At 36.6% G+C, this 27,803-nt stretch overlaps 6 protein-coding genes across 7 annotated transcripts; 4 read left to right on the top strand and 2 right to left on the bottom strand.

Moving 5' to 3' along the window:
* Positions 1–3,484: 3,484 nt before the first annotated feature.
* On the top strand, positions 3,485–4,299 carry LOC117129312 (trihelix transcription factor ASIL2-like). Its single transcript, XM_033282882.1, has 3 exons — positions 3,485–3,488; positions 3,721–4,077; positions 4,286–4,299. Exons 1-3 carry the CDS (start codon positions 3,485–3,487, stop codon positions 4,297–4,299), a joined length of 375 nt encoding a protein of 124 aa, XP_033138773.1.
* A 1,995-nt stretch (positions 4,300–6,294) lies between these two features.
* Positions 6,295–7,389, top strand: LOC103832641 (ethylene-responsive transcription factor ERF025). Its single transcript, XM_009108703.3, has one exon. The coding sequence runs from the start codon at positions 6,406–6,408 to the stop codon at positions 7,117–7,119; it is 714 nt and encodes a 237-aa protein (XP_009106951.1). The 5' UTR covers positions 6,295–6,405; the 3' UTR covers positions 7,120–7,389.
* Positions 7,390–8,587: 1,198 nt separating this feature from the next.
* LOC103832651 (dehydration-responsive element-binding protein 1D) lies at positions 8,588–11,443 on the top strand. Its single transcript, XM_033281785.1, has 2 exons — positions 8,588–8,838; positions 8,928–11,443. Exon 2 carries the CDS (start codon positions 10,447–10,449, stop codon positions 11,107–11,109), a length of 663 nt encoding a protein of 220 aa, XP_033137676.1. The 5' UTR covers positions 8,588–8,838; positions 8,928–10,446; the 3' UTR covers positions 11,110–11,443.
* Positions 11,444–20,036: 8,593 nt separating this feature from the next.
* LOC103833487 (zinc finger CCCH domain-containing protein 63) lies at positions 20,037–22,041 on the top strand (the record flags this gene model as incomplete). Its single annotated transcript, XM_033281786.1, has 8 exons — positions 20,037–20,513; positions 20,603–20,692; positions 20,792–20,893; positions 20,970–21,116; positions 21,189–21,308; positions 21,397–21,456; positions 21,531–21,628; positions 21,709–22,041. Coding segments are annotated over 8 exons (1,242 nt in total), but the record flags the coding sequence as incomplete, so codon positions are not given.
* LOC103832662 (sorbitol dehydrogenase) lies at positions 22,011–23,675 on the bottom strand. The gene is made up of 5 exons (XM_009108722.2): positions 23,420–23,675; positions 23,281–23,348; positions 22,665–23,192; positions 22,405–22,592; positions 22,011–22,326 (listed from the first exon to the last, which is right to left on the bottom strand). The coding sequence occupies exons 1-5, from the start codon at positions 23,535–23,537 to the stop codon at positions 22,134–22,136; spliced, it is 1,095 nt and encodes a 364-aa protein (XP_009106970.1). The 5' UTR covers positions 23,538–23,675; the 3' UTR covers positions 22,011–22,133.
* Positions 23,676–23,916: 241 nt separating this feature from the next.
* On the bottom strand, positions 23,917–25,011 carry LOC103832672. 2 transcript variants are annotated; one of them, XM_009108734.2, is made up of 3 exons: positions 24,788–25,011; positions 24,410–24,601; positions 23,917–24,332 (listed from the first exon to the last, which is right to left on the bottom strand). In XM_009108734.2, the coding sequence occupies exons 2-3, from the start codon at positions 24,593–24,595 to the stop codon at positions 24,219–24,221; spliced, it is 300 nt and encodes a 99-aa protein (XP_009106982.1). In that variant the 5' UTR covers positions 24,596–24,601; positions 24,788–25,011; the 3' UTR covers positions 23,917–24,218. The 2 variants fall into 2 exon arrangements, with proteins under 2 accessions (XP_009106982.1, XP_018509754.1); XM_018654238.2 differs by having other exon boundaries at positions 24,410–24,597; positions 24,788–24,930.
* Positions 25,012–27,803: the final 2,792 nt, after the last annotated feature.

Raw genomic sequence — 27,803 nt, 5'->3', positions numbered from 1 at the left:
ATGCATTTATAATTAAGTTTTAATATGTTTTATTAAAAAGTATGAAAATTCTAAAACATGTATTATTTTCAAACGGAGAGAGTAATTCGAGGCTAAGCTGTCCTTTATAAAGATATATCTCAATTTTTTGGTAGAGTGAACAAACATATGGGAACATGTATGCGTTATTGGTGATTTATTGATGAATACAACAAAATTGATTCGACAAGTGATAAGTTTTGTTTTTGAAAAAACACAAGCGATAACTTTGAAATTAGTTTTTATTTTATAGGATCTTTTGAGTTAAAAATGTTAAAATTGGTGTGTACAATAAAATAACACATTAAAATATTTATTTAGATGAGGCTACGATAACACGACTTTCTTTTGTACACTGGATGTGAGCTACCGAAAAGATTAACCAAAAAGATTTAGCTGAGATGTTATATGATTTGTTCACCATTGATCTTAATGTTACATTTATTTATCTTGGAATCAGTTTTTAGTACTGGAATTCAGAATTTGGTCGCATATAGAAACCACTTGCTTCTAAAAATATTTTTTTTTTACACAGTGAGACGAAACACCAACAATCATATGTAGCAAGTATGAGTATTTGTAGTCTTTCTTGAATTTATTTTAGGTTTAGGATTAATTAGGAGATTTCCACTGGAGAAAAAAAAAGGAGCTAAAATATGTAGATCGATTTTGACTATTATTTTTATCAGAATATTTTGTCTACCTTTTAAGTATTTTTTTCTTATTATTCGGTTAGTGTAAGAAGAAGAAAAAAAACATGTTGATTATAACAGTTTCTCAAAAGATACTGTGCTAAACCAAAACATGGTTTATGCAACTAATAAAAAAATTATTGACATTTATTATGTTGACAATCAAAACGTTTGACGTTCGCAAAACGGTTTGATTTTACTGTACAATTAGTATAGAATTAAGTGGTTTGTTTGACAAATTCCAGAAATATGGATTAGGTCCACGATTAGTAAATTAGAGAAAGATGTCGATGTCTGCGTTGCATCTAGCCAGAAATATGTCGATATCGACTTTGCATCTAGCCTAACATCTACAGCCAATGACTATCTCGTTGGTTTTGAGTGATTTTGTGGGCTGTAATTTTACAATAAATAAAAAATATGAAAACAAGCCTATGAGAGAGTCCTACCGTGAATCTCATCGTGTGGGGGACTTTCACACTCATCGTCCTCTGACCAAAGCTTAGCTGGCATTCTTAAGTGCTCAACATTACCCCCATTAAGGCATTAATACTATATTTTGACTTTCATACTTTTTTTTGCCTTTTTGGTTCACCTTAGTAATTTAATTATTATTTTATAAAAAAAGGATGATCATTGTTTTGTTTGTTGTACAGTATTAGTTTAATTTTATTTTAAAATAAATGAAATCGCGCAGAGTACGTGTTCCATTCGCAGCCTCGCTTTTGGATTAATTTTTAAAACTCGTTGGCAAACGTAAAAGTAAATACATTCTGGTACAAGTACAACTCATTGAAGTGGAGTTTATACGGAAGGCTATATCAACAACAAAAAGTTCTGATTTGTTCAATTTATTCATTGTATTCCTTATACAGTATTCCTTTTTTGGTCAAATCCTTAATACTAGATTTAAATACAATTTAGAAAAGCATATGAAAATGTCATAGTTTTTTTTTTGACGTTGATTTATTATGACATTACAATTATGAGAAATATTACATAGACGATTTAACAACCGGCAATACTACCTGCCTTATGAGGATCTACGCCTAATTGCATCACCTGAGCCGTCTTATGAAGATCCATGACTGGGTTTACTTGCACTATGTTGAACATCCTTTGTAAGTCTTTCTTCCGTAGTCTTCAGTATTAAATCGTTTTTTCCGAGACTTAAAATTTGGATTTTCTGTATTCGAACCCCAGATCTGGGTGTAGAAACCTTTAAACCTTAATCATTAAACCTTAACAGTTGAAAATGTAGTTCAATGGCCGTTTTTTGTTTTCATGTTTGCTAAATGCCGTTTTTGTTTAAGCTTTGAATAATGGCATTTTGTTGCTCCTGTTAGAAGTCACCACATCCACAATTATCATCATTAATATTTTATTCAGCTCGTATACTATTTTCTATTTTCTGAACATTATTTTTTTAGGATTTCTAAAGTTTTAATATTCACTTTATATTTTGTTATTATTTTATATTCTATTATTTTGAGATATTTTTTTCTTTTACTTTCCGTAAAAATGTTTCTAAACTATAAAATAATGTGTTCAAAAAGTCAAATGAGTAAAAAAAAAAAATCAAGTACTTCAGTGTACTGAATAGTTTTCTCGACAATTTTGTATATCTAACAAAAAAAGCTATGTTTATCAAAATATTAAATTATTCTAAGTTCGTAGTTATTTATGTGTTATTCTCGTATAAGCTTCGAATGTTACGAACCGCTCTGTTCTGCAACGCAGTTAACAGTAACAAAAATCTTTACATATATCATATATCTATACGTTTTTATAACTGTTAAAACCGCACCGCAGTTAAACCGTTTGTCCCACCCCGCTCAAACCCCAGTTACCATTCGGAGCCATACTTGCTGAAAACAAATGATTATTTTTTCCTTGTTTCCTTTCTTCATGTTATTTCGTACTTCTTCCTCTAATGTATACCATTTGTACTACTACAACCATCGACATTACAAATATATATACTGCAAACATTTTTTTTTTGGTAAAATATACTGCAAACATTTGATCATTCGTAACGTGAAATGTTGTTCTTCTGTCCCATCAATTCTCTATTTGTTAACTAATAACTTTATAACATTAAAATATAATTGTTATTTAGTAACATTTTTCGTTTGGCTGAATAGATAATCAACTCAGTTTAATATACACGATTTAAATTTATTTTTATTTGCGATTTCTCGTTTATTTTATTTGGTACAGCAATAAATTACCTCTAAAGTAGTATAAGTATCGAATCAAGAAGTGTTAAGTTAGCGATTTGGTCATCTTAAGTGGCTGTTCTACATGGGGTTCACATATCTACTTTTAATTGGCAAATCTTGGTTGACATTCTAAGCAATCTATACTATACTAAAAGCCCTATATACTCAATGGTGAGGCTGCCACGTCACCAAAAATAATCAGCCAATGAGAGATAACATTTTTGCCATGTCACTACTGCTTCCGAAGAATAAAGCTCGAAACTGGACTTCCTTTTGGGCTGTCCCTACATTTACGTACGGCTCATATCAAGTCCAATCTTGCCTAGCTCTAACTTTGTCTGAAGCATCCAGAGTTCATCTTCCCGTCTCTTCCACGTCGTCTTCAACCCCGTTACTGCAAGCTCCTATCAATCATTTATGCTCTTTAAATGTCTTCTTTATTGTAAATACCAATTTATCCATTAATCTAAGCATTTACGAGTTCTCCATCACTACTTCTACTCTCTCGCATTAAAGTGGAATTAGCATCCTCCACCGTAGCTCCGCTTATAAATGGGTTCGTTGCCTGCGTTGAACAGCCACACCACTGCGAAATCTCGAAGATCACTCTCTGTCAAGCATCAACTCTATTTATGGCTGATTCGTTCACTCTTCGTCCCGGCCCCATACTATTGGATCGACTTCTATTGATTCCGTATGATGTTATTTATTGCAATTAATCATACCTTTGGTTGTCGACATTTTTTTGGTTGATGAGATTCAGATTTGTGTTTAAATTTTGAAACCAGCATTGAAGAATGCGGCCGGATCTAAATCGAGTGGGAGCTCTTTGGACGATGATGATGAGGATGAGGACGATGACGTCTGTGATTGGGGGTTTGTGGTGAGGAAGAAGAGTGGAGTGGATGAGGTATATCCGACTGGAGGTGAAGGGTCGTCGTGTAGGGAGCTTGCGAGAGTGATTCTGAAGTTGGGAGAGGTGTACGAGAGGATCGAAGGTGCGAAGCAGAGGATGATGGTTGAGTTGGAGAAACAGAGGATGGAAGCTGCTAAGGAGATTGAGTTGCAACGAATGAACATGTTGATGGATATGCAGATGGAGCTTGAAAGATCCAAGCTTGCCAAACGTAGATCTGCTGCTTCAGGTAAAAAAAAACTTAAACTGGATTGGTCTCTGTTTCTACTAAGCAATTGTGAGTATATGGTAAAACTTACATTTATTAATGTACTTATAAAGATTGAAACTTTAAGCTTTTGAGGTTTCAGATTGTTGATTTGGAACCATATCTATGAGCATCTACTCAATCGAGTTACTGAAAACTTGAATTGTGCATTGTTGTTGTTGTTGTACAGTTAAGAAGTTGTAGGATTAAAATTGTGGAGAAGCTATACTGTGGTAGAGCAAGGGAGCAATGGTTGGATCTGAGAGCTCATTTTGAATTGGAGAAACTGTTATTATTCTTACTCACTAGGTTTCATGTTAGAGCAATGCTTTTTTTTTCTTCTTCTTATTTTGTTTCCTTCTCTTAAAGCAGGTTGGTGAAAGAAACTCTGGTAGTATCCCACAGACATATCAACGTGTATTTGACACTGTCAAGTGTTAATATATTATGGTTTCTGTATCAATACCTGCGGAGTGCTCTTTGCTCTTTTTGTGTAATCATGTCTCAGAGTTGCCTACAGATTTCAGAGCCATTCATGTTCTTCCATAATTAACATTTGGAACAGATCAAAACACACCAAGCTATTGATAGAGCACAAGTAGTGTATTATTATTGAATTGGAAGGAGTTATAATCTCAGGAGCACTAATGAGACCTTATCTCAGGATCCCATACACATGAGATTTCTCTCAGTTCATCAACCGGCCTTAGTCACCCGAATAAATATCAAGCTAATCGTCTCATTACTTATTGGTATTATACGGTTTCTTTGAACACTCAGACTCCCATTTCTTAAATAAAAATCATGACGACAAATCAGCGATTATAGTGACTAAATGCCAGGTAGAAAAATGGTTTTCAGAAAATTACTACATTTTCATGTGAAGCTTAAGATACCAGAATTGATGAAAGTTAGGACAAAGATTATGTCAAGACATACAAAATCATATATATAAAGATAAATAGAGAATTAATATCAATATATCGACCCTCATAATAATTAAAAGAAAATTAATTTCAAATTTAATGTATATTTTTATTTATAAAATATTGGTATTAACTATAAATAATTTTATACATTTAGAGTATTTCCACCCCTACCTATTTCTTTTTATAAATTAGCAAAATAACAAATAAAATTTAAAATTAGATAAAAATACATAATAAAGGCCAATACCATAATATAACCTAAAATGTATAAATTTCAAGAATAAACAATGCAATATTAATGAATTACAGTAGTTAAAATGAGATAATTTGAGAACAAATTGTTGCAGAAAGTTTAAAACAAACCAAATAAATATAGAAATAATTGTAACACATCAAAACTAAAAATGAAATTTAAAAAACACAATATCAGCAAAACGAAATACAATGTGAATAGGAAAATTGTCAAATACACCACATTCATAATGCCACTTTTCATATTTACACTAATTATTTTTACCTTCATTTTTAAAAAGGAAAAAAAGACATTTATAACCATAGAGTTAACTAATCTAGACTTGGAGTTTTTAGTTGACGGATGGGGTAGAGTTTTTGGAGTGTGAATTTTAGGATTCTAATAAATATATAAATAAATACTTAAATAATATAAAAAACTTTTAGAAAATAGTTTCAAAAATCATTTCAGTTTTCAAAAATTCAAAAAAATAAGTTCGAATTTCAAAAGTATAATTTGAAACATAAATTTATTTATTTATTTATTATATATAGAGAAAATAAATGTACAAGAGTCTTTTGACTCTTAATAAAGAACATATTTTTCAAGATGTATCTTTAGTAGTGGTAAACATGAATAATTATATCAAAAAAATGGTAAACATGAAAATTTTCCATGTGAATAACACAAATATCAAAGTCATACAACATAATCACAAAACAAACACATCCTCTTTAACATATTTCAAAACAAACTAATACACTACTATCACTAATCAATTATCATATGAATCAAAAAAAAATTTAAATTCATTAGAAACTAAAACATACGAACCCGGCGCTGAACCCGGCGCGTAGCGCCGGAATGCCACTAGTGAGTATAAAAGGGGTTTAAAATTTATACTATATAAAGTTACGATCATAAACAAATCATCTAAATTAGTATTTATGTCTAACAGCTAACATAATCAATCAAACACAAACATAAAACGGATGATCTCACGAATTCCCCACGGGTTTTCTCTCTCTCCTCCAAGAGCACGCATATATATAAATATATAAACACACATTGATCCAAAAAAGCAGAACACAGACACTTTAGTAAGTTTAATTATCAGACAGAACTTTAAGCTTCTTTGTGTTTCTTACTATGTCGAACATTAGCGATTCTCCGACCACGGGGAATAAACAAATGACGACGTTTCCTCTAGCTTCAGTCGCATTGCCTTCCAAACCTTCTGATCATCAGTCTCCTCAATCCTCTCCAGGCTCATCTTCTTCCCCATCTCCGTCACCGAGACCTTCTCACTCCGCCGGTGGATCTTCCACGAAGAGAACGACGACCGGATTATCCGGCCGGCACTCATTTTTCAGGGGGATTCGGCTACGGAACGGAAAATGGGTGTCGGAGATTCGAGAGCCGCGTAAAACGACGCGAATTTGGCTCGGGACTTATCCGGTACCGGAGATGGCTGCCGCCGCTTACGACGTTGCGGCGCTGGCTCTGAAAGGCCCCGACGCCGTTTTGAATTTTCCTGGTTTGGCTTTGACGTATGTGGCTCCGGCTTCGAACTCTGCTGCGGATATAAGAGCTGCCGCCGCGAGAGCCGCCGAGACGAAGCAACCGGACCCGGGTGGAGTCGAGAAGGTAATGGAACCGGGTCAACCCGGAAGGGAGGAGGAGGAAAAAGCAATGCTTTCTTCGTTGGAGTTTATGGACGAGGAAGCCATGTTGGATATGCCGAATTTGTTGACGGAGATGGCGGAAGGGATGCTGATGAGCCCACCCAGAATGATAAATCCGACGATGGAGGATGATTCGCTGGAGAATCATGAAGGAGATAGTCTCTGGAGTTACAAATGATTCCATCTAAGCGGTCATTTTCTTCTTCTCTCTTCCTTTTCAGGTCCTATGAGATTTTTGTTTTTGTTTTTGTTTTTTTTTTGCTTTTTGGGTCGTTGTTGTTGTCAATCAAAACAGGTTATTAAGATCTAATATGCTGCATGCTGAATTGCTCTATGATTGTTATATTTTTTTCTACTTATGATTTATATGAGGCAAATATAGTCACAGAATTATATTTTTGGTAGACTGTGTTTCTTTTTGTGTATAAAAGTTCTACTAAGTTGTGTATGGTGTTTTTGTTTTTGCTGGTCAATTGTTTATGATGCCTCTAGATAGAGAAATGTTTGTTTTAGGAAACAAAAGTATCAAATTCTAGAAGCAACGGTAAATTGTTGTGTACATGGTATAGTTGGATGCTTTGCTATTTTGATTTATTGTATAGGGTGTATAGCAACTCCAGTAAACGAGTTTTCTGGCTGATTAACTCTTACTTGGCTGAATGGACCAAGATAAGTGAATCATTCACGTCTTACTTGAGCCGAGTTAACCAAGTCAAGTGGACTGATCAAGTCTTACCCAGCTAGTGTGTTGATTTTGATAGGACGTTTCAGAGCAATGTGGAGAGCTGAGTAATAACCGTTAAACGGTTACTAGAACCTAAGCAACGCGCAGACACCCCATTAAACGAATGGAATAACACACTTTGCTGAGGGCAATTGCTTGTTATCTTACATTAAATGGACTACAAAATCCTTACCCATCCGCATGCATCCTATCAATTCTAGTTGATAAACTGATAGAAGATTCATTGACGTATTTGGTGTAAATACATCATTTGTTGCATGTGTATTGAAGTGAAAACAATTGGTTCCAGTTGTTAGAATTTTGTCAAACGTCTTCGTTTTTTAGTTATAAAGAAAAAAAAGTACACTTGCTTTTAATTTTAACGAAGAATTATAGATATTTATACAAAAAAATATACTTAGTTGATTTGAACAGTTTGTTATTTTGTAGATATCTTTAGAGAACAGGTCTGTTTCTATGCTCCTCTTGGTTGCACAGTCTTTTTCCCCTCCTAGTGACCTCCTGAGCTTCCGGGAGTCATATTGGTAGTGAGGGCCGGGGGAGGCGGTGAGTCGTTACGGTGGAGAGGTTTTGGTGATGTTTAAACTGCAGGGTCTGATGAGTAAGCTCGTCGTTTGGAGGACGACAATGTTGTGATTTATTAAATCTATGTACAACTCTATATTGTCCGATTAGTACGATATTGTTCACTTTGGGCTTTAGGCAAACCCGCATTGTTTTATTTTTAGTTTCCATCTCAAAAGGTCTCGTACTAATAGAGTTGAACATCTCTTTATATATTAGACTTTCATTTGTCTAATCTCCAATGTGAGACTTTATTTGATATTTCACATTATCCTCCTCAAACTAAGGATCACACTCATCTCGTGTGTTTCTTTCCTTTGAGAATGCGTCTCCCACAATATTTCGGTCCTTTGAGAATGTCATCACAGGTTCCATAATCATCTTGATTGTTTCTGCCGAACCTCCCTTATTCTTACTTAAGAGAATTTTTGGTCTTCTTGCAGATCTTCGTCAACCTAGTATTCTGATACCAATATTGGGATTTATTAAATTCATTTACAACTCTATATTGTCCGATTAGTACAATATTGTCCACTTTGGGCTTTAGGCAAGCCCGCGTGGTTTTACTTTTGGTTTCCATTCCAAAAGGTCTCGTACTAATAAAGTTGGACTTCTCTTTATATATTAGATTTTTTTTGTCTAATCTCCAATGTGAAACTTTGTTTGATATTTCACAGAGAACGGGTTTTGAAAGGGGGCTTCGACAGTGGCTGACTTCAAAGCAGGAAGAGACGACTGGATCGGCACCACCATCTCTTTCCACCTCTTAATGACTCTCCCCATTCACAGTAATTCACTCTCGTTTTTCCTTCTCGTGTATCTTAGGTTGCGGTCCTGTCGGTGTGCTTTTGCGCTGGTTCTACTCATGCTTCATCTCTCCTTGTTTTGATGGTCGTCTTGGTGGTTTCCGTTTTCAAAGGATGTGTACTCTTCGGCGGTGGCTCTGACCAAGGTGATTGTTAGAGTTTTCAAAGTTTTTACTTCTATTTTGTAGGTCATTTCAGTTTAGACCTCATTTTACCTGAGCTTAGTAAGGATTATGTGAGCCTTTTGTATTTTTTAATGTTTTTCTTATGTCTTTTATATAACAATATATAAGCGAAAAAGTTTATATAAAAAACCTATAAAAAATAAATCAAAGCAACATAAAATTTAGAGTAGATATTTATACTCTATATTAACCACAGCGTCAAATTCTAATTAAAATTAATTTAGAGTAAATATTTACTCTATATTAACCACATAGTCAAATTCTAAAGATATAAGAGTAGGTTCTATTTGTATGCTTTTTCCACTTTAGAATATTAAAGCGCCAAATTTAAGCAAAAATAACATAGTTTCATGCGAGCTCAAACCTAATATAATGTTCGAGTGCAAGAAAACAATAGAATGATTTTACCCAAAAAAAAAAACAATAGAATGAAGCCTCAATTCAGAAAGAAAAAAAAAACAATAGAATGGCTTTCTTACCCTAACCAAATAGCACCAAACCAATTTACACGGTCTTATTTCCGGATGTACGTTTCATAAAGGAACTATACAAACTGAAAAGCTCAGTGTCGAGTGTATTCCAGTCTTAACGAAAGAAACTAAAGCAGACCCGTACACGTATTACGTATGTATAGTATGCCAGTTGACTAGATACCAAAAAGATCCATAAAACTAAAATAATATCTCAAAAATAAACATTACGGGTCCCACAAAAAAGCGTGTGGGGTCAGGCTCAAAAAACCAAACCCAAACCGTGGCTTGACAGCGAACACACCGTCCATCTTAACGTGGCGCGCCTCCCGAACCAAAGAGAAGCAGTTACAATCCAACTGTCAAAACCGTGTTCCATGACGTCATTTTCTTTCTTTTCGTTTTAACTAAAGCCTCTTTTGTCCTTTTCTCCAAATCGTCCCCTTTCCACGAACATAACTATTAAATAAACTGAATCATCAAATAGGTGCATCACACAGTGCACAATAACTATATATATATACACAAGACTAAATACATAAAGAACACGTGTAAGCCGATAGACATGGGACAGCTGTCGTTACCAGATACTCCGTGTTCCCCTTTTTAACACCTTATAAAAACAACAAATCTTCCTCTCTTTCTCTATAACTAAAAACACTTTAAAATCCAAAAAAGAAAGAAAGAGAAATTAACACCTTATCCAAAATCAAGACTCTGTTTTCGTTTTACTCGATGGATCCATTTTACACTTCTTTCTCAGACTCGTTCCTCTCGATCCCTGACCACAGATCTCCAGTTTCCGACAGTAGTGAGTGTTCTCCGAAGCTAGCTTCGAGCTGTCCGAAGAAACGAGCAGGGAGGAAGAAGTTTCGTGAGACACGTCATCCGATTTACAGAGGAGTTCGTCAGAGAAACTCAGGGAAATGGGTTTGTGAAGTTAGGGAGCCTAACAAGAAGTCGAGGATTTGGTTAGGGACTTTTCCGACCGTCGAAATGGCCGCTCGTGCTCACGACGTCGCCGCTTTAGCCCTTCGTGGCCGCTCCGCTTGTCTTAATTTCGCCGACTCGGCGTGGCGTCTCCGGATTCCTGAGTCTACTTGTCCTAAAGAAATTCAGAGAGCTGCGGCTGAAGCTGCAATGGCGTTTCAGAAGGAGACGGCTACGACTGAGACGACTATGGTTGAGGCAGTGAAACCGGCGGAGGAGACGGTTGGGCAAACGGGTGGGGAGACCACGGAAGAGAACGGTGTGTTTTATATGGATGAAGAAGCGGGTTTTGGGATGCCAAGGTTTCTTGAGAATATGGCGGAGGAGATGCTCTTGCCGCCGCCGGAACTTGGATGGAATCATAACGACTTGACCGGAGATGCTGACGTGTCACTCTGGAGTTTTTAGAATTTGAATATTCTTTTGTTTTTTTCAATTTTGTAAGATTTTCTGAATTTCTAGGATTGGTCAAAAGTTCAACTACCTATTTTTTATTGGTAGACTAGTAGTACGATACGGATAGAGAATGGAGATATACGAGTCTAATAAATACTATATTATTATTCTTTCTAACACAATTTGAATATCTTCTTGTTTTATGTTAATTAACTGAAACTTTGAAGATAGTTTTCTTGATTTCCATTTAATATTATTCAGAAGTAATGTTACCAACTGGCTTCATGAAGTCTCAAGGGATTAGAGCTAGGCTACGCCTCTGTTTCTTCAAAGATAACATGATTGTAGACTATATATGCTCATCATGGAAGTAACATGAGCCGGAGACTGAGGGATCCAAATCCGATTACTAGTAATAGGGTAAACACAGGAGGATATGGGCAGATGGTCGCTTGTGTGAGGTTGTTGATCAAACAACATACTTACATATTCTTTTTCTTTATACATGCTAATAGTTTGATTCAAACTCAAAAACTATAAATTCTCATTGGCTACAAGTCTACAACACACTTGCACTCTTTATGCCTGCTTTGCTTATAGTTTATTCAGACCACAATTTTGTTTCTTTTGTTAAAATTTATATTGGTTTGGACTAGACGAAGCGTATATTTGTATCCTATAATTTTTTTTGCCGATCGATTGTGTTACTGTTAGATTCATATATTGTTTTGTAACAGGAAGGATAGATCCTACTTTAGAAGCTCACTGAGAATTCAAAGACGTGAGAATCAAAGCATAGAAGACGACTACAATGGATGATGGTGTTTAATGATGATGAGATATAAGAAGATTAGGTAATTAGGTAATGATCCACGCACGGCGCTAAGTGAAATAATTGATTAGATTATTTATTTTACGCTATAATAAATTTGTCGTATATCTTTTTCAAGGGATGAGCATTCAAATATCCGTTCGGATTCAGTTTATCTATTTAGATTTTGATTTTTAGTTTTAGAAATTTAAATATGATTCGTATATTTACAAATTTTTGTTTGAACTTGGATTGGATTTGGTTCGAGTCATTGCAAGTTTGGTTCGGGTTCGAGTCCAGGTATCTATTTTAAGTATGTATTTTTTTTAACAAAAATCCAAATATACTTAATCCTCAAAATCCAAAAATAAAAATAATATAAAACATATAAATTTGAATAATTTAAGACTAAATACTTAAATTTACATAAAAAATAGTTCAATTTAAATATTTAGATGGAGAAAATATATATTTTCAGTATTTTGAACATATTTTGTTATTGTAGATATTTTCATATTAATGAATATTAATAGATATAAAATTTAAAATAGCTACTATATTTAAATATATAATTGTGTGTTTAGATATTTTTGGTATCCAAAATATTTCAGTTTGGATCGGATTCAGGTCTAGTTATCCGGATATTAAACTTTTAGATTCATTTAAGTACTTAATCAGTTTTAGTTTATGTTTAATATTACTTTCAAATCATGTTCGGTCCGGTTCTTCAGATCCAAATATTTTACCCAAACTTACTTTCTTCTACAAATATAAAGAAAAATAAATAAATGTAAAACTGATATGTTAGGCTTATTTTACATACATAATTATTGGAACATACTTTAAGAATACCAATAAAAATGGATAGACGTCATGTCAATATTGTTGGACATATTAAAAACTGACGTAGTCTATAACCAATAAAGTGTATTTTTTTATAAAAGTTCTTGGTAAATATGATAAAAACACGATATAATCGAGTGAAATAAGTTAGAGTTGCGTTAAGAATAATGTGAAATCTTCACTCGGTACATAAATTATGTTTTTCAATTGATTTCGTGAGTTTTCTTTTCTTTTAAAACTTTTATGATTTCTGAGTTTTTTCTGATAATCTCATTATGTTTTTAATTCTTGGTCTGATATGAAATCTCTGTACAGAAAAACAATATTTGGCTAAACTAAAGATCCAACTTTGTGTGTGACATTTTTCATCTTAGTTTTCTTAATTCATAACCAATCACAATTATTTGTTATTTTCGTATGCAAAAACCTCAAACATGGCCAAGTTCGGCAAGATACGAAACTATCAATTTCTAAAAGCATTCTCATTTCGGCATTTTAGTTGAAGTGAATCTTATACAAAGATTAAAAATACGAAAACTAAAAATGAGCTGATTAAAAAAAATAGTGTGTAAACACATTAAATTGTTTGCGATAGAATTAAAAAATTAGTGTGTAAACACATTAAATGATTGTAAAACTGATACGTCAGCATTCAAAAGTTGAAATGGTTGCGAAACTGATACGTAGTTGCCAAAGCCTTACATATACTAGGTTAAACCGTAGCTGAGATAACAAAACCGGCAGACATGTTTAAACCAAATTAAAGAAGTAAACCAAGCATAACTCCTGTTACATGTTAGCAGAATTAACGGGTTTGCTTGCGTTTGTATTTACAAATTATAATGGTGAAGCTTTATTGAGGATGTTAACCAAATTTTATTTGCACTGTACTCTTTAATCTAGAATGTAATCGCAGTACGCCATTCTTATCATTTTTTCCACAAAGCACAACCGGTATGTTCGGAAATAAAACAATCTTACAAGTCCAATGTACTCATATTTCAAACTGAAGGTAAGAAAAATAACTTGTGGTTAAGGAAAAGAAGGTAAGAACAATAACCGGTTTTAACCGACATTCCGACAAACAGACGAGTAAGTAAATTTGTAAAATAAAATAATATCGTTAGGGGTAAAATAGTACCTTAAGTTACTGTCGTCAAGCTGACGCAACTCTTTACTTATTCTCTCTCTCTCTCCTACTTGTGTCCTCCTCTTCAAGAAGATCCGAAGCTTTTTTTTTTTTAACACAAAAACCTACTTTTGTTTGGTAATTTTTTCTACGGTTTCCTCGAATTCATGATCGAATTCTACTGATCAAACTCCGTTTCGTTACGGTAAAAACATTAAACGATAATCTATAGAAAAAGAGCGAGCTAGGCAGATACAAAAGGCCTATGGATTTCGATTTGAACGGAGGCAGCAAGCGAGTCTTCGACCGACTCTGTGAGTGTTTGTCGTCTCATCCAAGCTGGTTTTAGAACTTGGGCCTGTGTCGAGGCCCATCAGCTACACCTGCGAGGAAAAGGTTCAGAGCCCATTAGCAGAAACGACACAGTTTCCTTTAATGAGGATATGTTATCGTCATCATCATCATCGAGCAGAGGAGAGTTTGTTACAGAGGCTAACGAACTAGAGAAACAGAATCGGAGAGAGAAAGAGACTTATCTCGGCGACGATCGCGACGGAGACGGTGGAGAGCTGCTCGCGATCTAGCCAAAGGAGTATCTGATTACCGGTGGTGTATTTCAGAGGTTATCTTTGCACTTGTCACTCGGTGAGATCCGTTTACTTGTGCAGAAAGAAACCGAGTCTTTGTATTGATTCTGAGCTAGTGATTGCTTGAGAGTTTTGATCTCTCCCCAGACAGTAGGCAACGAAGTCTGGGTAAACAATTCTCGTGTTGATTGCGTTTTACTTTTCTCGATAGAACTGAAGTAGAGATACAACGCGAACCAACTTCTCAGTCGAAATCGTATAGATATAATCAAGATAAAACACTAACAAGTGGTATCAGAGCGCAAGGTTGTTGTGCAGGAGGTGATTGCGAGTGATCGTGATCTAGGGCGTCAGTCGATCCTAAGTGTTTTCTGTGGATCTGTGTGTTACGAGCTCGGATCTTGATAATGGAGTCTGTTACGAAGTTCAAGATGGAGAAGTTTGATGGTAAAGGTGATTTTGGGATGTGGAAGTTCAAGATGCTTATGCAGCTTGAGTTACAGGGACTCGGTAAGGTGCTGCAAGCTGAATCAAGTGAAGAATCATCGGAGAAAGATGATGAGGACTTGAAGCTGGAAGCCAAAGAGGAACCTGATCCCAAAGCTAAAGAAAAGGATACTAGAGTGAGAAATCTAATATGCTCTAGCCTTACTAATATTGTGTTGAGGAAAGTGATGAAAGAACAGACGGCCATGGGGGTTTGGAAAGCACTGGAGGCTGATTATCAAACTAAGACTCTGCCAAATAGGATCTACCTGAAGCAAAGCTTTGCAAGCTTCAAGATGTCAGAGCAGAAATCGATTGAAGAAAATTTAGATGGATTTCTAAAGTTGGTGGATGACTTGGCAAGTCTTAACATCATTATATCTGATGAAGATCAAGCCATACAAGTGCTATCAAGCTTACCGTCTCAATACGACTCCCTGGTTCACACCTTGAAGTATGGGAACAGCAAAGAGACACTGACTTTAAAGGAAGTTACAACTTCCGCTTACTCAAAGGAAGCTGAGTTAAGAGAAAAGGGACTAGTTGGAAAGTCAAGTTCAGCTAGTGAGGGACTCATGGCATCTCAAGGAAAAGGTGATAAGCACCAAGGAAAGAAACAAGGGAGAGGAAGAAGTAAGAGCAGAGATAACGGTTCTAGAAAGGGCTTTAGGTCACAGACACCAGCTAAACCAAGAGAGTGTTGGGTCTGTGGCAGAGAAGGTCATTTCAAGAGGGACTGCCCGGAGAGAAAGGAAGGGAACAAACAGCAGAATGCAAATGTTGCTCAGAGACAGGAACCTATGATCTTAACGGCAAGTATTCATGATACGCGTGATCAGTGGGTCCTGGATTCCGGTTGCACATTTCATATCACACCAGATAAAGAAGCTCTGTTTGACTTTAAAGAAGTTAATGGTGGGAAAGTCCTAATGGGGAACAATACTCATAGTGAAGTGGCTGGAATTGGAAAGTTGAAGATAGTGAATCCAGACGGGACAGAAGTGATTCTGACTAATGTGCGGTATATGCCCACGATGGGTAGAAATCTGATATCTTTTGGACAGTTAGAAAAGAGCGGGTGCAGTTATGAAGGAGCTGGATTCAACGTTACTTTCTCTAAAGATGGGAAGAAGGTGATCACAGGGACATACAAGGATGGTTTGTACTTTCTAAATGGAAGTGTGCAAAAGGGAATTGCTGCAGTTGCTAGACCAGATGTTGATACGACAAAGAGATGGCATTCGAGGCTAGGTCACATGGGGTTAAAATGCATGAATGAATTAGTCAAAGGTGGCTATCTTGATGGAAAAGAAGTGCATACGCTTGATTTTTGTGAAGAATGTGTTCTCGGAAAAGCACAGAAGCAGAGTTTTCAGGAAGGAAAGCACACGTCTAAAGGGCCATTAGAGTACATCCATTCAGACTTGTGGGGTTCACCAAGTGTTGAAGAGAGTCTTGCGGGCTGTAAATACTTCATAACATTCATTGATGACTATTCAAGAAAGGTTTGGATTAATTTCCTAAGATCTAAGGATGAAGCATTTCAAAGTTTCAAAGAGTGGAAGCAACTTGTTGAGAATCAAACCGGTAAGCGTGTAAAATGTTTAAGGACAGACAATGGTTTGGAATTCTGCAACAAGGCTTTTGATGGATTGTGCAAGAGCTCAGGGATTAAACGTCATAACACTTGTTCCTATACTCCTCAGCAAAACGGAGTAGCAGAGAGAATGAACAGAACGATTATGAATAAGGTTCGAAGCATGTTAGCTGAGACAGGGTTTGGAAAACAGTTTTGGGCAGAAACGGCATCGACGGCAGTATATCTGATAAATCGATCTCCAACATCGTCATTGAGTTTCAAGATTCCAGAAGAAGTTTGGTCAGGAAAGAAAGTGGTTTTTGATCATCTTAAAAGGTTTGGTTGCGAAGCGTATGTTCATGTGGTTCAAGATAAAGTGAGTCCAAGAGCTTTAAAGGGTTACTTCGTAGGATATCCCCAAGGCGTAAAAGGCTACAGAGTGTGGTTACCAGAGGATGGTAAGTGTACAATTAGCAGAAATGTTATCTTCCATGAAGATAAGGTGTTTAAAGATTCTGTTGAAAAGAGCCTTGAGAAGTCTACAAGAGAAAGGAAGGGAAAGAAAGTTTCCTTTAGCTTTGACAAAACCTTTGAGGATTCTAGTTCAGGTGGAGCTCTGTCAGAAGTAAATGAAGCTCCTAGTTCAGAGTCAGAAGAAGAAAATTCAGAATCTGAAACAGAGGAACAGAATGAAACAGAGGATACGCCAGGGGAAACTTCTACAGAGAACTTGAGTGATTATGTTTTGGCTCGAGACAGAGCTAAGAGAACCATAAAGAAACCGTCAATGTACGAAGAGGGGGGAGATTATGTTGTTGCTTATGCGTTGATGTGTGCAAAAGATGTTGACATACAAGAACCCAAGACTGTGGCGGAAGCAATAAGAGGTAAGCACTGGATACATTGGAAGAAAGCTATGCAAGAAGAAATTGATTCTTTGGCTAAGAACAATACATGGTTGGTTGTTGATAAACCAGGAAGGAAGAAAATTGTTGGTTGTAAGTGGATATTCAAGTACAAGGAGGGGATTCCGGGAGTGGAACTACCCAGATTCAAATCTCGTTTAGTGGCTAAAGGCTTTACTCAGATAGAGGGTATTGATTACAACGAAATTTTCTCTCCAGTGGTAAAGCATGTGTCAATACGGCTGTTGTTGTCAGTGGTTGTTAACTATGACATGGAACTAGAACAGCTAGATGTAAAGACAGCTTTTTTACATGGAACTCTAGATGAGGAAATCTACATGAGTCAGCCTGAAGGATTCATCAGGAAAGGAGATGAGTCGAAAGTGTGTTTGCTCAAGAAATCTTTGTATGGTTTGAAACAGTCTCCTAGACAGTGGAATCAAAGGTTTGATGAGTTTATGAAGAGACAAGGCTACACTCAGAGTATTCATGATCCTTGTGTCTATTTCAAAGGAAAGACATTAGAAGAGAAAGTGTTCTTACTGCTCTACGTGGATGATATGCTAGTGGCATCAAAAGATATGAAGAAGATTCAAAAGTTGAAGGAAAGCTTAAAATCTGAATTTGAAATGAAAGATTTGGGAAGAGCTACTCGTATCTTGGGGATGGACATCATACGTGACAGAAAGAATGGGGTTCTAAAGCTTTCGCAAGAAAAATATTTGAAACAAGTACTGAAAAGTTTCAATATGCAGGGAGCAAAACCAGTTGTTACACCAGTAAGTTCCCAGCATAAATTGAGAAAGTTAACTGATGCAGAGATCAAGGAAGAAGCTAACTACATGGACAAGATTCCGTATGCTAGTGCTGTTGGAAGCTTAATGTATGCAATGATTGGTTCTCGACCTGATTTAGGATTTGCTATTTGTCTGATCAGCAGATACATGTCTCAACCAGGAAGAGCTCACTGGGATGCAGTCAGATGGGTTTTCAAGTACTTAACAGGAGCGTTGAATATGTGTCTAACATTCACTAAGCAAGAAGTGTTTGAAATTGTTGGCTACAGCGATTCAGATTACAATTCAGACTTGGATCGCAGAAGATCAGTTTCAGCCTATCTTTTTCAAGTTGGGGGGAATACTATCAGTTGGCGAGCCACACTGCAGTCTGTAGTTGCGTTATCAACCACAGAAGCTGAGTATATGGCTCTCACTGAAGCAGCTAAGGAAGGTAAATGGTTGATGATAATTTGCGGTGAATTGGGGTTCAATTTTAAGAGTTACAAGCTATACTGTGATGCACAGAGTGCTATATGTCTAGCTAAAAATGCAGTTCATCATGGCAGAACGAAGCATATGGATACTAAGTACCATTTCATTCGAGACAAGGTCCACGAGGGTTCTGTTAACCTAATCAAGGTGCATACTACCCTAAATGCAGCTGATTTCTTGACTAAGTGTCTACCTGGTCCGGCTTTTCAGAAGTGTCTGGAGTTGGCCAAAGTCCTCGCCTGTTAGGTTGAGGTGGAGCTCGGGGTAGTTTTGTCGGTTGAGTTACCTCGAAGATAAAGAAGAAACAGGGGTCAGCTAAAAACGAATCGACTTCAACTCGTGTGGTGAAGTACGAGTAGAAAAAAAAAAGAAAAAAAAGGGAAGCAAAGAAGGCGTCTTACACATGCATACAGAAGATCTGATGGAGATTCAAGTTCTTCGTGTGAGGGGTGTATGGAGAGTCGGAGCTTGGTTCCTTGAAATTTTCTGTCAATAATCTGAAAGGGTTAAGATGGAGGATAAGGTTTTCACGGGTTTATGTGGAAAAGGAAGAAGAAGGTAGAGCAGGATTTAGGTCTACATGTTTCTAAGTCTCGGCGGTAAAAGTTGAGGCGTTTGACTGGTTTAAGTCAAAGAGAAGAGGACTGGAGATGAATCGTCAGGAAACTGATTGGTTTCGGTGGAGCTTTTCATCAAAGGTGAAAGGGGCTAGGGTTTCGTATCGCAGGAGAGAGGTGGAGCTTCAGACAGGAGAACCGACAAAGGTGGAGTTTGTGAGTGTTTGTCGTCTCATCCAAGCTGGTTTTAGAACTTGGGCCTGTGTCGAGGCCCATCAGCTACACCTGCGAGGAAAAGGTTCAGAGCCCATTAGCAGAAACGACACAGTTTCCTTTAATGAGGATATGTTATCGTCATCATCATCATCGAGCAGAGGAGAGTTTGTTACAGAGGCTAACGAACTAGAGAAACAGAATCGGAGAGAGAAAGAGACTCTCGGCGACGATCGCGACGGAGACGGTGGAGAGCTGCTCGCGATCTAGCCAAAGGAGTATCTGATTACCGGTGGTGTATTTCAGAGGTTATCTTTGCACTTGTCACTCGGTGAGATCCGTTTACTTGTGCAGAAAGAAACCGAGTCTTTGTATTGATTCTGAGCTAGTGATTGCTTGAGAGTTTTGATCTCTCCCCAGACAGTAGGCAACGAAGTCTGGGTAAACAATTCTCGTGTTGATTGCGTTTTACTTTTCTCGATAGAACTGAAGTAGAGATACAACGCGAACCAACTTCTCAGTCGAAATCGTATAGATATAATCAAGATAAAACACTAACAGACTCGGCGGGTCGATCGTCCGGCGGCGGCAAAGGGCTCACGTCAGGAGGTTTGTTCCTACTGGCGAGCGGGACGGTGCAATCGGAACCCTTGCCAGTTTCTACACCGAGAGTTACCGGGTCCGGGTTACTCGAACAAAAGGGTCGCCGACGAATCTGGGTTTGCGGGTCCGAGTCACCGGAGAGGACCCGGGTTTAACGGGAACTCTAGTAATAACTGGGGGAGGTTAGGTGGGAACAGGACGGTGACCAAGACGGAGAAGGTTTGCAGATATTGGGTGGATGGGAGCTGTAGTCACGGTGATAAGTGTAGATACTTGCATTGCTGGAGCATAGGAGATAGTTTCTCGCTGCTGACTCAGCTTGATGGGCATGAGAAGCTTGTGACTGGGATTGCTTTGCCTTCTGGATCTGATAAGCTTTACACTGCGAGTAAAGATGAGACCATCCGTCTCTGGGATTGTGCTTCTGGACAGGTCCATTCTTTTTTATTTTCTATCACAGACAGGGAGGGCCTTGATGACTTTTTTGTTTAAGCTTACCTATTGTTTTCTCTTTCGATCAGTGTACAAGCGTACTCAATCTTGGTGCGGAAGTTGGCTGTGTGATTAGTGAAGGTCCATGGCTATTGGTTGGCATGCCAAATCTTGTGAAGGTAAGTTATAAATTTGGATGCTATTAGCATTGTCTTCCTTGACAGTCACGCTTTATTGCTTCGCTTGTTGAGTTATAGTATTGTTGATAAATAATACAGGCTTGGAATATAGAAACCAATGCAGACCAGAGTCTCAGTGGACCTATTGGCCAAGTCTATTCTCTTGTTGTGGGTACGGATCTACACTTTGCAGGCACACAGGTAAAGTTCTAACTCACAAGTGTGTGTTAATGACTTTTTGGTTAAGTAAGTCAGAAGTTGTTTACTTTGCGTGCAGGATGGGTCTATATTGGCATGGAGATATAGTGCTGCCACCAACTGCTTTGAACCAGCGGCATCATTGACTGGCCATACACTTGGTGTTGTTACCCTATATGTTGGGGCCAATAGGCTCTATTCCGGGTCCATGGATAAATCTATTAAAGTCAGTACTAGTATTAAAAGCTTCCATTGTTTTTTGTTTGAGCTAATTTTGTTGGGTCTATTGTGTTTGTAGGTTTGGAGCCTAGATAATCTTCAATGTATACAAACGCTCACGGATCATACATCAGTTGTGATGTCTCTTATTTGCTGGGATCAGTTTCTTTTGTCTTGCTCATTGGACAACACTGTCAAGGTCAGGTTCATTGATAACTATCTATCAGAGAATCTTGTGAACATTCCCCTGTTGACGTTTATTTTTTCTTTCTTTCTCGGCTCTATAGATATGGGCTGCAGTTGAAGGAGGCAACTTAGAAGTTACATACACTCACAAAGAAGAACATGTATAGTTTCTCTTTAAACGTGTTATCCTAGTCTCTATTATGTAATGTAACTGAACAACTTGTGGAAATGTCAGGGAGTGCTAGCTTTATGTGGTGTACATGATGCAGAAGCAAAGCCGGTTTTGTTGTGCTCTTGCAATGACAGTGCCTTACGTCTCTACGACTTGCCATCGTAAGTCTCGCAACACTTGATTGATTTCTGAATCTACAATTCTTCATTCTGTTTGCTGAAAGCTGAGGTGCATTTATTAGATTTACGGAGAGGGGCAAAATCTTTGCAAAGCAAGAGATACGGTCGATCCAGATAGGTCCAGGTGGCATATTTTTCACGGGTGATGGAACCGGCCAAGTTAAAGTATGGAAGTGGTCCACTGCTCCAACAACCGCGGCTATGTCTTGAAGGAGTTCGAAATCTTGTCAGAGTTCTTTCCTATACGATCTTCTTGTACCATTATATATAAGTTTCTCTATGCCATGTTAGGAGACAACTGGGAGAGTTTTGTCCAATTTCAGCATTGTCTATCTTGTAACACTTTGTTTTGTATGGTCATATCTGTCATAATAAAAGATTTATCTATTCAAGAAGAAGGATTACGAAAGTGATGATACAGAAGCATTCTTATTACAGAAACACTGAAATGTTCTTAGAAGAGCAAATAATACTTTTTTTATTTGTTTCAGAGATTGAACATAACTTTAATAGCATTACTTCCACGAGCACTGGTTTCAAAGGCATCTTCCACTTCCTTCTGAGAGAAACCAAATCTGTGGGTTATGAGTGGCTTCACATCAATCTTACCACTTGTAAGGAACTCCAGACATAAAGGCCAGGTGTTCTTGTACCTGAACACACCCACCACATCTACCTCCCTGTCTCAAAACCAAACTGTTTCAGGACCATAATTGTTTTCAAAGTTTCTTAATGTGATGTTCAAAAGAGGTTATTACCTTGCAGCTGCAGGAGTGAGAGGGACAGTCATTATACCGTGACCCATTCCGACAAGGCAGACTTTACCACCGCATCGAGTGGCTGCTAATGCCGTCGACATGGTTTTGTTGAAACCCGCACAATCGAATGTCACATCAATGTTTGACCCCATAGTTTTCTGAATTTGTTCAACCTCAGAACCAACATCCTGCAAAGGTAAAAGGGACAAATTCTTATCATTATGTTTCAGAAAGATTCCAAAAGTAAAAAGAGTAACAACCTCTAAGCTTGTTGTCACTTTAACAATCCCATATGCACCTAGCTGTTTGGCTACAGATAAACGGTTATCATCAACATCCACAATGACAATCTTTGGCACACCAAAAGCCCGAGCAGCCAACATGGTGACAAGTCCAATAGGTCCGGCTCCCATTACCAACACGTTTGTCTCAGGACCAACCTCCGCTCGGCGACAAGCATGCACGCCAACACTTAGTGGCTCACACATTGCTCCTTCCTCAAGACTCACATTCTCAGGCAGTTTGAAGCACAGATCCGCAGGGTGAACCACTTGGTTAGCTAGAGAGCCATGAACCGGTGGGGTTGCAAAAAACTTCATCTCAGGACAAAGATTGTATCTCCCTTCCTTGCAGAGGTTGCATCTCCAGCAACTAATCCCAGGTTCAAGAGCCACTCGGTCACCGACCACTAGATGCTTCACTTCTTCACCTACCTCTTCAATGATCCCAGCACACTCATGTCCAATCACCATGGGTTCTTTCACAATGAAATCCGCACATCTCATGGTCTTTGTTTTGTAACATCAAAAACTAATGTTAAGAAGACCCCATAACCAATCAAGAAATAAAAGATTTAATTCTAATGATTACAAGTACCTTGAGGTAGTGAACATCACTTCCACAAATTCCAACAGCCTTCATCCTAACTCTCACATCATGAGGACCTTCAAGGATTTGAACAAAAGGGTCACATGAAAATCCAATCAGATCCCATGAGAAGAAGAATAGGCTTTACCAAGGGAAGGAAGAGGAAAGGGTTGGATCTTGAGAGTGTTGAGACCAACCAACCAAGCAGCCATGTTCTCTTCTTCCACCTTTGAGCCTTCTCCCTGAGACATTCCTCCTTTTCCCATAACTCTTCTCTGCTCAAAGCACCTGTACTGATCTCACCTTTTAGATTTAAGGGAAACTGAAACCAAACCCACCAGAGCCTTAAAGATTGATTAAAGGTCAGCATCGAAATCACCATCAAATAAATAAATAAAGAAATACTTAAAAATACATTAACCAGAAAAAAAAATTGAAGCGGTGGATGGATGGCTTTTATTTGATTTGGATAAACCCAAAAGTCTTTTTCTCCTTTCTCATCATTATCTCGTAATCTAAACATAGACAGAACGAGAACACGGTTCCTATGTACTATTGGATAACGTTACACATCAGATTAGGATGCTCATAAAAATCAAAGGCTATTTCAAGCACAAAAGGTGGTTTTTGAAGACAAATGAGACGAGTTCGTGATTTGATCATATTATTATATCATCACTTCTTTCATTTTGGTGGTTTGATACAACATATATTGTATATATATCAAGAACCTGAAAATATGTTCTTGGTAACCATATTATTTTGTCCCAAAACGTAAAGTGGTAAAGAACACACAAGGAGAAATTGAAATGAATGCATCTCAGATCTTTGAATGCAAGAGCTGTCGTCTGGCTACAAAGAGGATCACACTTATTCCAAGAAAAAGAAGAAGAAACCAGAGTGGCTGGCTTAAATCCCCGGAAAGAAAAGGAGGAATGTGTAATGATCTAAGGCTGGTAAACCTCGGGAAGACGAAGCCCCACACTAGCTGCAGATTTGCCAAGCACCCGTTTCATTTCTTCAGTTCTATCAACTGCAATGTTGTATGAGAACAACAGCTCCTGCAATAGCCAATTTAGCTATCGACGTGAGAGACTAAACACAAGAAGCAGCCAACTAAGTCGTGTTTCTTTCATACCTTGTGAGAGTGAATGCTATTAAGAAGATAAGTGTAGTTGCGGGCAAGGTGGAGTGAGTTTGAGTTGTTGCGAAACTCGCGCTTGACAAAGTCGGTGAAATGAGACTTGTGGTCTTCTTTCCCAACATGTTTCACCACTGCTTTAAGAATGTCTCGGTAAACTCTAGCAACTTCGCTGCTCATCATCCCTCCCTTAAGGAACAAAATCACGAATTGACCCAAACGCTAAATTGTTAGACATAAGAGGAAGTATCAAAAGAGATGAATAAACCCCCAAATTTTAGAATAACTTCGTTGCATAATGTCTAACAATACACAAAAATGATATCTCGTAACCCATTCGTTATTAATCAATCAATTAAAGATTGGAAAGCGTACCAAAAGGTTCCGAGAGCAAAGCCAGGAGGAGGATGAGAGTGGCGCTGATTCTTCCGGATCGGTCGAGATCAACTAACTCTCTCCTGGTTTAAGACGAGAAAAATGATGAGAGATTGATTAACCTAAATCTTTAACCGGGTCTAAACCGATGAATCAATTTTGGTTCGTCCGATTAAATCAATTGGACCGCGAAGAGTTCATTCTGTGTTTGACTGTGAGTCTCGACCTAGCTAGTTTCGAATCTGTATGGGGAGAGTAGTCGGTAGATTTTTTTTTTGTCACAGGACTAGTGAGTAGATTAGTTTTTATTTTCCACCTTTAATTCAGAACTAGATGCTAACCCCTGCATGGTGCTGTTTTTTTTTTTATACCAATGTTTGTTCTTTAAATGGTTTAAACATTTTGCAACACTACAATCTTTATCGATTGTAAAATGACGAGTACAAATGTTGGTTTCTTAAATATATCATTGATGTTGAAGAACTAATATATTACAATTCATTTTAATTATTTTTAGAACTTATATGCACAAAAAAAATTAAGTTTTGCAGGTGACACAAATCACCAAAACCAAATAGGCAACATCGATTATAAAATGACGAAAGGGGATTACGTTTTCTGCTCTCGATTTGTTTATTATTGACTCTCCATAAGTTATTTCATTTTCCACCTCTATAAAATTGTGCTTCCTTTCTGGTTTCCGAGTCACTGATATGAGTTTTGTTTCTTTTTTAACTTTTGCTGTAAATTCAGTGAATTACATAAGTGTTAATTCAAAAAGATGGACATCTGTAAAAATTAGTTTCACTCCAAATACATATCTAAGAATCAAATATTTGAAGAAAATCATTGGCAATCTATATTCACAAGTAAGTGTTCAAATCTAATATATCAAGCTGTTATAGAATATCAGTACAAACAAATATAAATGTCTGTCTAGTATATATTCACCAGTTTGGTCTAAAAATCATCTAATTCTAGAACAGAAAATTAATTACTTATTTTATTAACGTACACTTTGAGGTTTAGTTACGTAAGAGTATACTAATAAAAAAAAGATAATACTTTACCATTCTAGTATATGTAAACTATGTATAAACTAAGAGCTGTTTGATATATTAAATGATAAACCATAAACTTATAATAAATTGTTCAAATCTCTCATTCTTACAATTATAATAGTTACTAGAGCTTCACCGGTGCGACAGCACGGGTGTTTATGTAACGAGTGTATATCATATATTTTGTTACTGCTACTGTTTCGTGTTATGTATATATTTATTAAATGTGTGTTGGAGCAGTTATGTAACTATACAAAAAGATTGGATACATATATATATATATATATTAATATACTTTGTTGGATCAAATTTATATTGATCTTTTTATATTTAATTGTATAATTGAAATGTATTATTAGTATATCATGCGTTTGGGTCAAACTGAAAATGAGTTACAACTATTCTAAAAATCCAATTGGGCGGGATATAAATTGACCCGCCTATTTTAACTAAATCATGAGAATAAAGTTAATTTTATATTCAAAATATGAAGTTGATGTTGCTGGAATATTCCTTTTTTTATCAAAAAATGATGATTATATTCCAAAAAAATTATAATAAGGAAGGTTGAAACATAAGTGAATCACGTCTAATATATATGCAAAATATTTAATTGGTAAGTTATAGTAATAAACATTAATTTTGTTTATATATGGTAATATATACGTATTATAAGACCAAAGGCGTGGAAACTAACTTTTAAATTGTTTTCATAGTTTATGTTGTTTCAATAGTTTGCTAATATATGTATATTTTAAAGTTGATTTAATTACATTTAATTTAAATTTATTTAAGGAAACAACATTAATCTAACTGAAAAAGACAAACATTAAAATAGGAAATTCAATTTAATTCTCAGTGGCATGATAGTGTAATTAAATTTAAAACTAAGGAGTATTTTTAATGGGTATTTCTCTTTTGATAATATAGATATAGGGTATTAAGGAGAAACAATTATTAGATGATTAACGCCTATAGCTAGTTTCTCTAGATTTGGACCCTGATGGTTTTTCCTATCGGATGTGGATGTTTGTTTCGAGGACGACGAACTGAGCTCGATACAGTGGGCTGTTGGAGGTGGTGGAGGCGAGTGGGTTGCCAGATATGGTCTTTATCTATCCAAACTCATGCTCCATACGGCGATATATACTGGATCCGGTGGTTTCCTTAATCTTGTAGTGTCTTTTCTTTTCTTTTTCAGCTTCTCATCTTTGCTGTGCCTTTCTATTGCGTCTGATAGTCCATGCTCACTACTTTGGTTTTCTGATTTTCTCCCGACGAAAGTTACTCCATCTTTCGGTTTCCTTACCAATGGAAGCTTCTCAATCTACTGGCTTGCTTCAGCTCTGGTGCTCCAATTTATGCGATGAACCGCAGTCGATATAGCGTCTCTGCGGAAGAAGATTCTGGCGGGTTCCATTTGATGGTAGCGATCACTACTTTTGTCCTTCTCTATCGATTAGGGTTTCATGGTCTATTACGGTTTAGCAAACAGATTGTTTAGCGTTTGGTTCTGTTTTTTTTTTTTTTTTTTAAATCTTAATTTTCTGCAGTTGTCATTTAAAAAAAACACACAATTTTTTAATATAAAAACCGTTTAAATATTAAAAAAAACATTGTTTTTTTTCACTTCTTCTTCTTCTTCTTGTAAATATAGAAATCAATATATGCAAGTGAATCGCTCAAAATTTTAAACAGTAAGAACAATTCTAATTTTAATAAAAAGGTTTTATTTTAAATAATACAAAAAATATTCAAAAAAATATTTATTAAATGCTAAAGATAAAAATATACACATATTTTTATGATTAACTAATATATCAAAATAAAAAATAAAAATAATTAATTATACGATAAATATTTAAGGATGTAGATTAGATTTATTATTTAATATTTAAGGATGCAGATTATAATCAAGGTTTAGGGTTTAAGATAGTTAATCTTTTCTTATTTAA

This window comes from Brassica rapa, chromosome A10 (genome assembly GCF_000309985.2).
Source record: "Brassica rapa cultivar Chiifu-401-42 chromosome A10, CAAS_Brap_v3.01, whole genome shotgun sequence".
In the NCBI taxonomy this organism is placed as follows: Eukaryota; Viridiplantae; Streptophyta; class Magnoliopsida; order Brassicales; family Brassicaceae; genus Brassica; species Brassica rapa.
The sequence above is the reverse complement of the archived record's forward strand: the minus strand, read 5'-3'. Positions and strand labels throughout refer to the sequence as shown.